The sequence below is a fragment of the Zingiber officinale genome, chromosome 2A (assembly GCF_018446385.1).
Source record: "Zingiber officinale cultivar Zhangliang chromosome 2A, Zo_v1.1, whole genome shotgun sequence".
In the NCBI taxonomy this organism is placed as follows: Eukaryota; Viridiplantae; Streptophyta; class Magnoliopsida; order Zingiberales; family Zingiberaceae; genus Zingiber; species Zingiber officinale.
In genome coordinates this window covers 157584704-157595648 of record NC_055988.1, presented here as the reverse complement: position 1 = coordinate 157595648, position 10945 = coordinate 157584704, and the positions used below count along the sequence as shown (strand labels likewise).

The window sequence follows — 10945 nt, the reverse complement described above, 5'->3', positions numbered from 1 at the left end:
AGTTACCTTATGATTCTTTGTGAGATGTATATTTGGTTTTTCTCTAAACTAAGGGATCATGCATATCTATCTAGGCATTATGAGACTTGTGATCATCCACCTAAGATGTCATTTGGTGTAATCCCACTTGTTGAGATATTTACCATTTATAATAGATGTCATTTGTCTTTAATAGCAAGGAAATTAACATAATGCATGATGTGTTATGGCATACATAAAAAAAAAAGTAATTTTTAAAAGAAACTTTCTTATAACTACATGATGTATGTATAACATGACATGGTATTTTTGTATTTTTCATAATAATCATGAATGTAAAAATAAATAAGATGTCATGACATATGATGAGCAAGCAATCATGACATTTTAGCATAAATAAAATATACCTAGATAATCTATCTAAGTATCATTAAACCTTAGCTAAAACCTTAAAAGTTAAGTCTAGATTGCTTATCTCTTGAAGGAATGTCAAAACCCAACTTGGCATTTCTTTTACCTCTTTTCTATTTGTGTCAATTGAAATTAAGAATTCAATCCTCAAATATTTGTTTGACACATATTACTCTCTTTAAAGATCAAACATTTAGATTGAGACTTAATTTTGCTCTTAATCTCTTAAGAACATACTAATATCTCAACTAGACATCTCTTATCCTTTCTCCAAGTGTGCCAACTTACCTTTGATGTGATTCCTCAATGTTTGGCACAACTTACTCTTCCAAAGAGTAATTAATTTAGATTAACACTTAGATTTTCCTTAAATCACTAAGAAGATATCAAAATCTCAACCTGGTATTTCTTATGATTCTCTAAATTGTGTCAATTTAATTCAAATATAATTCCTTAAGATTTGGCACATGGTTGGTGCAATATTCCCTAAGTCAAGGTTGACCTGGTTGACTAAGCTTGAATTGGGTCAAGCTCGAATCTTGATGTTTGAGTTTCGATATTTGACAATACATGGAGACAAGACATGGAGATTACAGGTGTAATTGTTCATTTGGTTAGATTGTGAAGGAGAGCCAAGTAGGTCAAGGTTGACTGGATACTTGACTGGAAAATCCTAGTGAGTGAAGCTAGGTGAAAGACCTGGTGAGTGAAGCCAGGCAGGATGGAAAGTCCTGGTGAGTGAAGCCAGGCAGAAGGAAGGTCTTGGTGAGTGAAGCCAGGCAGAAGGAAAGTCACGGTGAGTGAAGCCAGGCAGCTAGTAAATCCTGGTGAGTGAAGCCAGGTGAAAGACCTAGTGAGTGAAGCAAGGTGAGAGTCCCGGTGAGTAAAGTCGGGCAGCTGGTAAATCTTGGTGAGTGAAGCCAGGTAAAAGACCTAGTGAGTGAAGCTAGGCAGGATGGAAAGTCTTGGTGAGTGAAGCCAGGCACAGGAAATTCAGATGGATCAAGTTTGATAAGACATCTGGTGTTGGGAAGCCCAAGTAGGTCAAAGGGATTGACCGGATACTTGGCACGAGAAATCCAGGTGGATCAAGGTTGATCTGATACCTGGTGAAGATAAGTCCAAGTGGGTCGAAGGGATTAACCAGACACTTGGTGAGAGAGTTCTAGCAGGTCAAGGGCGACAGGATGCTAGGCATGATGTACCAACATGTCATGGTTGACCGGATGTTGGTTTAGGGGACTTTGGACTTGTTTTTGGGCAAAAATAAGAGCTGGATCGATCAGCCGATCGATTGGCTCATGCCCAATCGTTCGACCGATCGATTGGGTGAGTCTCCGCGACAAGCCTCCTCCCAATCGATTGGGGAGAAGTGTCGCACGAACAGAAAGCCTCCCAATCGATCCCAGATGAGGGAACCCTAGGGGAGCCGCCGACTCCAACTATCGTCCATGTACGATCCCATCTTACCTCCTCTACATTCTTGACAGCCCATCTTTTTGTCTCAGTAGAGTCTTTCAGTGGCATGTTTCGGTCCCCTTCCCCATTACTTAGAAAAAGTGAGCCACCGGTTCAGGTACAAGATACTATCATTACCGCCTGGACAATTAGACATCCAACCCGTAATCGCAACGACCTAATTGCAAGAGCGGCCCGACCAACCTTGAACTAGTCTTCTAGCATCCTCCATCAGCCTTGCGTCCCTCGGATATCTCTCATCCTTCGCGACTTGCCTTCAAGAGCTTCCTTCAGCCTCATCCTAGTTGTCAGATTATACCACCACACTCGACTAACCTCGAACTAGCCTCGTCCTAGTTGTCAGATTTTCATGTGTCCTTAAGACCTTTTGATCTCTCTTGGCTTTGCCAATCTGACTACCACTAGGAATTTCACCTTTTAATGGTATGTGGATACTACCACTTGGAATGAACTCATCATCGGCCTCTCTAGAATGATGTTATATGAAGAGGAGACATTTATCACTATAAAGATGATGATCTAAGTTCATCGCAAAGGCTCCTCTTCTAAAGACAGCAGTAGGCTAATCTATCCCAATGGTTGGACCTCATGCCTTGCAAAACTGAATAAAGAGGTGGACATAGGGAGAAGCTCAATGAGATCTACCTGCATATGATCGAAGACATCTTTGAATAGAATATTAACCGATCTCCTAGTATCAATGAATACTCAGGCAATATTATAGTTAGCTATGGTGACATGGACTATCAATGTATCATCATGAGGGATGACAACTCCCAAGTTTTTGAATCCAAAACTAATCGTGGGACCCTCCCCTTTCCCTCATCCAATTCCAATGTCATCTCTTCATCTTCTTTCCTTGTTTGGTTGGAGTCTCCATTAATTGTTCCTCCTAAATCATATTAATAGTACCTCGATGGGGGAGGTTATCGCTAGGGGCTCTGTGTCAAGGATTATGACCTCTCCGAGATGGTTCACAAGATCTCCAAGTTGTTTCTATTTCTTTTTGGTCTCAATCAAGCAAGGGTGCTTAATAGGGGATTGGCGAGTTGGTTGTGGAGGAGGTCAGACATGTTGGTAGTGTTGTACAGCCTTATCGATTTTTTTAGCGAGCCTATAATATGACTGAATGGAATGACCATATACCTTGGAGGAGTTGTTGACTTAGGAACCCCTATGATGGAGTTGGCTGCAATGGAATTGGTGTAGGATTTTCTTCCAATGCCTGAACAACCTTCTCTCTCACAGCTTTAATTGAGGCATACTTAAGGAGTGGCTGTGGCACTATATTCCGATAAGGTTGATAAGATGGGTCAAATTCATTCTCTGAGCGCGTTGAACTTTCTCTACATTGATATATTATTCGGCTCTACCAAGAGATCATGATAATTTACTAGGAGTTTCTTTACTAAAGATTTGAATAAATCCCCTTTCAATAATCCCCGAGAGAATGTGTTTATGAGGATTTTAGAAGTAGAAGCAGGGGCACATTCAAAATCACTTGATTAAAGCGTTGAGTGTATTCCCGTAAGGTTTCCATATTCCGCTGCTTTATTGCGAAAAGACTTTACTACTGATGAAATGGTACAAAATATGGTATCGAACTCCTCGAAAGATTGGATAGAGTCTAGCTTCGCTCGACTAAACCATATTTGTGCCGACCCTACAAAGATTGCTAGGAAAACTGTGTACTTTACCCCCATTCGTAAACTGATGTAGAAGAGAGGCATTCTCGAACCAACATAAGTGGTTCTCCGGGTCTGAGGATCTCGTATTGTCCAATTTGAAGTGGTTAGAAATGACTTGGCAATTCTTCAGCCATAATTTCTTATGAAAATGGAGTATCTCACAAAGTCAGCATCTCCATTTTCTCACTGAACAAAGCGACTTTTCCTCTTCTGGAATCTCTTTGAGGCAGTTTCCAAGTCATTGACTCTCAAGACTATTATTCTTAGGGAATCGATACCCCTTGGATATCTCCTTGGGGGAATATTGGGTACAAATTGTTGTCATAAAATCTTCTCTATAGTAGCAATTGCAATCCGACTCAAGTTCTCTACCATCAAGGTTGGGGTTCCAAAGTCGAGCAAGGTAGTCCGACCTCTATCACCAGAGGTAGATCCTTGTGCTCCCTAGCTTCCTAGAACAACTCCCATCTCAACATCTCAGCTTGGATTTCTCACATACAAGTCAATTTCATCAGGTCCGAGATAAGGGGCTGGGTCTGCTCCTAGTTGGTCAACTCCTGTCGAGTCAGCTCCTATCGAGTTAGCTTTTATCGAGTTGACTCTCATCGAGTCGACAGTAGTGACGCCCAAGATTCTTATGGACTTGTACAGATCTAGGAGAAGATCTTCAACGTGTGCCTTTGAAAGGACTAAAGATGTTAGAAGGGGCGAAGGCATTCCTTGGTTTGGCCCCTCCGACACTCAACTCGGATTTGGAGAGAAGGGAAGACAACAATAAAGTGGAAAGTAGTATAATTTGATATCTCAGTTACCTTTTCTCCATGCTACTGCCATTATCTTATACAAGGTGAAGGGGCCACTTAATCTTTTATAGCTAACATTTGTTATAACTATCATGCCCTTTATGGGCTACTAGTGACATGTTATAACTGTCATAATCCTTAGGGAATATTTGATTGGAAGTTATCTTTGATAACCTTGGTTATTCATCCAAGGTTATCAATAAAAATCCTATTTGGTTTAGGTAATTAATGATTTCCAAGTAATGTTTCATGCCCGATACGTCAGCAAAAGGGGCATGCAACCAGGAATCGGAAAACCTCAAAAAATTGAGATTTTTCTTGATTCCGGGGTTATCAAATTTTTTTACCCAAAATACCCTCAGATAAAAAAAATATATGAAAAAAAAATAAAATGTAAAGAAAAAAATAAAAAATATAAAAATTAAATTAAATTAAATTAAAAAATTTTTAAAAAAATTAAAAATAAAAAAATCAGTAAAAAATATAAAAAAAATAAAAAATGGTAAAAAAAACTTTCAAAAAATAAAAATAGAAAAAACATTAAAAATTAAAAAAATACAAAAAACATTAAAAAAATAGAAAAAATAGAAAAAAAATAGAAAAAAAATCAAAAAGTAAAAAAATAATAAAAAATGTTAAAAAACATTAAAAAAATTTAAAAATAGAAAAATGTAAAAAAATAAAAAAATCAAAAAATATATAAAAATTAAAAAACTTTAAAAAAACAAAATAAAAAAATATATAAAAAAATATGAAAATATAGTAAAATAGAATAAGGGTAATTTAGTAAAATACTAAACTAGGTTATTCATTAAAACCTTCAAACTAACATGTTTTTGTTGCATTACCTATATTGAACCAAACAACATTTGGTTATATTTTATTTCCCATAATCTTCGTTATGTAATTACCTGGTAATCATATAATCAAAATTATACATGATAATTTGAATCAAACACACCCTTAAGATTTCTATTAGCATTTTTTGATGTTGCTAGTGTATAATTGTCATGTCTCTTGTTGGCACGTAATGATTGCTTCCCTTAGAGGCTGCTAGCTCATAATAGCTGCATCCCTTGGGCATGTCGGTGCGTAATAGTTGTGTCACTTAAGGGATGCTAGCAATTAACGGTCGCGCCCCTTGCTAACGTGTAATGACCGCATCCTTAGGGCTGCATAATGACCTGGATGTGAGTCAGATGGACTCAAATTAAACTTGTCCATGGGACGTCGACCTAAGTTCAGGCATGAGTTTGTTGATTTGACCCAAGTCTGATCCTAAGTCAACTGATCAGACTCAAGTTCTACCCAGATGGTACTGTTATCCACTAGGGATTGACATGTCTTGCTGCAATACCCTTGTCATGGCCTTTATTAACTATGGCCCATCTATCGGAGTTGTACTTTGTAGTGACTATTTTTGCTAGAAGACTTAAAACATCTATAATGACACCAAATATTTTCTTCAAATATTTATAGGGTCATTTTTATATCATCAATCAAATATTTTACTTATCAAATATCTCAAATCTCATAATAAAATATCCCCTCAACCAAATATTTATGGACCTACCTACCAAATATTTTTATCTCTCAATTACAACTTGTGGGGCCCATTTTCATGCCACCCACAATGAAATCACTAAGCACAAAGTTGTGCCTGGTGATTTTTATTCTCCTTTCAAATATCCTCCACAATAGGAGATATTTGAGAGAGGAAGATATTTAGAAAAATATTTTTTCTAAATATTCTTTATAGGAGATGTCCTTAGGGCATCTCTAACGGAAAAAGGGCATCTCCAACAAAGATTTTTCTAACTTTTTATCTTACACTTTCCTATGTGTCATCAAAATTAAAGAAGCTGAGTTTGAAAAATCGAATCCAACAACTTAGTCTTTTTCTTCATTTTTGATGGAGGCGACTAAAAAAAGTAAAAACCCAAATAACCATTGGAGATCCCCTTACCACATTATAGGTTAAACTTCTGGGCCATACCAGACAGGATGTTGGGTAAGTATTGGTAAGGGTATGTCCCTATTATTTGGCAGAGCCTAAAGAAGAGGTGCTACTCTTTCAGGCAAAGGATGCTTGGGAGGCCAAGCGCTCTAGAGGTAGAAGGTGGTGCTCAAGAGGCCAAACACTCTGGAGATAAAGAGCGCTCTAGAGGTGGAGGGAGATTTTGAGGCCAATCGCTCTAGAGGTAAAGGGTGCTCGGGAGGTCGAGCATAATTGGCTGATGTGAGGATGTGTCATACGTCCGTAAGAGCGTGAAGAATCTCTTATACTACGAGGGCATCTTCTTGTACCCCAAAATAATAGGTTATAGTGGAATTGAACATGGCCTATTATTTAGCTCAACATTTAGATTAACCTCTCCACTACCAAGTGTGTATGCAAATTTTTTATGAAAGTAGGCACTAGATTTAACCTATGCAAGAACATAGCCTTCGAATCTAAGGCGCTTATGATGAGTTATCAACTTGATGTGCACAACATGCATTAGGTTGCTTAGAGGTTGATTAAGAATAATATTGATGTTGATAAAATATTCCTGAGAACGGGGGCATTTTCTATTGAAGCACTGGCAGCAGCTGCTGTATCTATGCTCCGATTGTGAAGGATCGTTATTAGTTTCATAGAACTTTTTTACATTCTAATGAGATCAGATTTTTGGTCCATGATAAACATCATGAGATGGATTATTTGTAATTATGATCGAATCGTAATTATAATCTTGTCATAATTAGTTCTGATCTTTTTCTGAAGTCATCATCCTCAAATTATAATTTAAATCGAGATGAGTGGCCGGTGGCTACTCGGAAGCCGCCTCCCCCCCTCTCTCAGGCGCCAAGCAGGCTACTTGACCACTTGTCTACCACTGACGGTCTCCGACCATCTGCCCCACTGGCAATTTCCGAGTGACCTTCGACTATTTATCCCAATCTAAATTATAATTTGGAGGGACAATGAAAAGATCATAAGTAATTATGATTAGATCACGACCACCGATTATAATTATAAATAATCCATATCTTAATTTTATTTTTTATTATTTTATCAAAAGATCTGTCCATTCTAATAAGTTTGTCATTGTTTCTGGGATACAAATTAAAAAGGGATCATTTATTTTTCTTATTATAAAAAATTATATTAAAAGTGTACTTATCTTATTTTTCTAGTTTAAAATGTATTTATTCTTTGATTGAAAGTACTATGACATGATAAAAAAATATTCTAAATAATTTTAATTAAATCTGTTTTAATATCATATAAAATCATTTACAAATTAGTTAAAATATTCTAATTTGATCCAAATTAATTTAACTTTTGGAAAAAAAAAACTTTATCAAAAATATTATAATATAAAGTAGTTTTAATTAAAATTATAATAAAATGAGTAGTTTTAATTAAAATTATTTTAACACGACGCAAATTATAATTTAAAGTGGGATAATAATAACAGTAATTAAGATAAAGAAATGTCAAATTCGAAAACAACGTCATGTTTCTTGACTGAATGGAGTGGGTTAACTGGAAGTCTGGAACTGAAAAGGTTCGATTCATTATTGCGAGGGCCAGCCGCTAAGCATCAACTTTGTGTTGGATCAGGCATGTTCGCGCTCTCGATTATAAACACTCCTCTTCGCTTTATGCTCGCCGGAATCCTTCTCCTTCGCGCCTTCCAGCCTCAAACGACGGCGCCCAAGTTGCACATCCCATGTCAACACTCCGGCCGTCTGCTCGCCGACTCGCTCTTCTCGTGCAGACTGCACCTTCACCTCTTCGCCAATTTCACCTCCATCTCCTCAAAGCCTTCTCAGACTCCAAAGTTTTTTCCTCAACCATCTTCATCCACGCGCGCCTTCTCAAAACCTCCCTTCTTGGCCGCGTACAGGCCAATCATCTAATTGGACTCTATGCTAACTTCGGTCAGCTGGTCGACGCCCATCGACTATTCGACGAAATGCCTGATCGAAACGTCGTTTCCTTCAACATGCTCATGGCTGGTTACTTGCACTCTGGATTCCCTGAGCAAGTCCTCTCGGTGTTCAAAAGGATGGCCTTCGCCGAGGTGCATCTCCATCCGAATCAGTACATCTTCGCCACGGTCCTTGCTACATGTGCTAACATCTCAGCCCTCGACGAGGGTCGACAATGCCATTCCTACGTCTTGAGAACTGGGTTGACTTCAAACTCCTATGTCCGGAATTCACTTCTTCACATGTATGCCAAATGTTCTGACATGCAAGGTGCACTCGGTGTTTTTGAGAGTGGATCAGATTTTGACATTTTCTCCTTCAATTCTATGATCAATGGGTTCTTGACTAATGGGCAGCTAAGTGGAGCGAAAGAGATACTGAGTCTAATGGTGGAGGAGGTGGAGCAGTGGGATCATGTCTCTTATGTCGCTGGTCTTGGCTTTTGTGCTGATTCAGTGTGCTTGAACTTGGGGGAGCAGTTTCATGGTCAAGTTTTGAGAAGAGGAATGGACTACAGTGACTTTGTTTGCAGTGCGGTTGTAGACATGTATGGAAAATGCAAGTCAGTACAGAGTGCTCTGCTTGCTTTCCGTGTGCTGCCAAGCAAGAATGTTGTTTCATGGACAACGGTAATGTCTGCATGCATGAAAAATGGTTGCTTCGAAGAAGCCCTCAAGTTATTCATGCATATGATAACTGATAATGTTCAACCTAATGAGCTGACATATGCTGTTGCACTGTATTCTTGCGCAGGTTTGTCAGCTTTGAGAAGTGGTGATGCACTAAATGGCCATGTTGAGAAAACAGGATTCAAGGCTTATGTGAGTGTTGGTAATGCATTAGTTAACATGTACTCTAAGAGTGGTAGCATTGAAGATGCAATCAGAACATTCACATACATGTGTCACCGAGATATCATTTCTTGGAATTCAATCATCAACGCTTACTCCCATTTTGGGTATGCTAAGGAAGCCTTGGAAACTTTCCATGATATGCTAGAGATGCCAACTCATGTGACTTTTGTTGGGGTGCTTTCAGCATGTGCACATTTGGGACTAGTAGATCAAGGATTCTATTACCTGAAACTAATGAAGGATTTGGGCATAGTGCCGGAGAAAGAGCATTATACATGCATGGTTGGTCTCCTATGTCGAGCTGGGCAGTTAGAAGAGGCTGATAGATTCATGAGAAGCACATTCACAGAGTGGGACATTGTGGCATGGAGAACTCTTCTCAGTGCTTGTCGGGTACTCGGGAATCACAGTCTTGGTCATAAAATCGCTGAGGGGATTCTCCAAAGGGATCCTGGTGATGTGGGGACATACATTTTGTTGTCCAACATGTATTCAAAAGCAAGAAGGTGGGATGGTGTTGCAAAGATCCGTAAGCTTATGAGAAACAGAAACATGAAGAAAGAACCAGGGATCAGCTGGATACAGGTAGGAAATGAGACCCATGTATTTGTTTCAGAAGATACAAGCCACCCGGCAATGAAGCAGATTACTAAGAAACTAGCTGAACTTATGTCAGAAATAAAGCTGATTGGATATGTCCCAAACATTACCAGTGTACTTCATGATGTCGACGATGAACAGAAAGAAGAATATCTTAGGTATCATAGTGAGAAGCTAGCTATTTCCTTTGGACTACTTCACATGCCGGTTGGGGCGACAATCTATGTGATGAAGAACCTTAGGATGTGTGATGATTGTCATTTAGCAGTAACACTTATTTCCATGGTGACAAACAGAAGACTAGTTGTTAGAGATGCAAACCGCTTCCATTGTTTTGAAAGAGGTTTATGCTCATGCGATGACTACTGGTAACTGATACAATTCATTTGCTAGATAGAACTTCTCTCCTAAAATTATTCACATATTTATCGATAGGTTTTGTTTTCAATAGAATTATTCATGTGAGATTATGTTATAAAAGAATATGACTAGCATCTAGGTATTATATGTATTTGATGTATGTACATGGTGAGTTTGTGAATTTTCTATCGTAGTAATACAGTTAGAATATTCCATCCAATATAATTTTATCCAATATGGTGTCAAAGCCACCCCTGGTCTTCTCCTTCCTTAACAACTTTCATAGAACAAAATCGAGCTTAGCCTTGAGTCGGGGCAGGATTCATGATATTGAATTGCAAACTTTAAACTTAAAACCAATCTTTTAGTTGTTAGTTGCACAACGGATACATAAAATAGACACAACTAATGTTGGTACAATGGTGCCCCGAGTGGTCAATCTCTATCAATTGATTGACATTGAAGAGATTTGGATATTAGGGAGATTGTTGGTACAATCATATTCAAGTAGTTGAGATCAATCAAGTAGTGTTCATATTGTTGGTGTTGGGAATACAACATCAAAGTTTTGATATATGACTTAAGGTTAAAGTTAGGTTAGTTATGATCTAACAATTTGTGTCAAGTGTGCAGGTGCAGCTTACTTGACATGAGATGAAGTCCTGGTTGGGAGTTAGACAATGATTAAGTCATAGTGAAACTAGGTAAACTGAAGACCTGATTGGGAGTCAAACATGAGCTAAGTCTTGGTTGAAACCAAGTAAGAAAGACCTAGCTGGGTATTAGGTGA

The 10945-nt window shown here is 38.3% G+C and overlaps 1 protein-coding gene across 1 annotated transcript; it reads left to right on the top strand.

Annotated features, from left to right (window-relative positions):
* Positions 1 to 7898: 7898 nt before the first annotated feature.
* LOC122042883 (pentatricopeptide repeat-containing protein At5g39680-like) lies at positions 7899 to 10347 on the top strand. The gene has a single exon (XM_042603270.1). The coding sequence runs from the start codon at positions 8080 to 8082 to the stop codon at positions 10165 to 10167; it is 2088 nt and encodes a 695-aa protein (XP_042459204.1). The 5' UTR covers positions 7899 to 8079; the 3' UTR covers positions 10168 to 10347.
* Positions 10348 to 10945: the final 598 nt, after the last annotated feature.

Excerpts from the sequence above, each read along its gene's own strand:
- LOC122042883 (XM_042603270.1), top strand. The coding sequence starts at position 8,080 with ATGTCAACACTCCGGCCGTCTGCTCGCCGACTCGCTCTTCTCGTGCAG.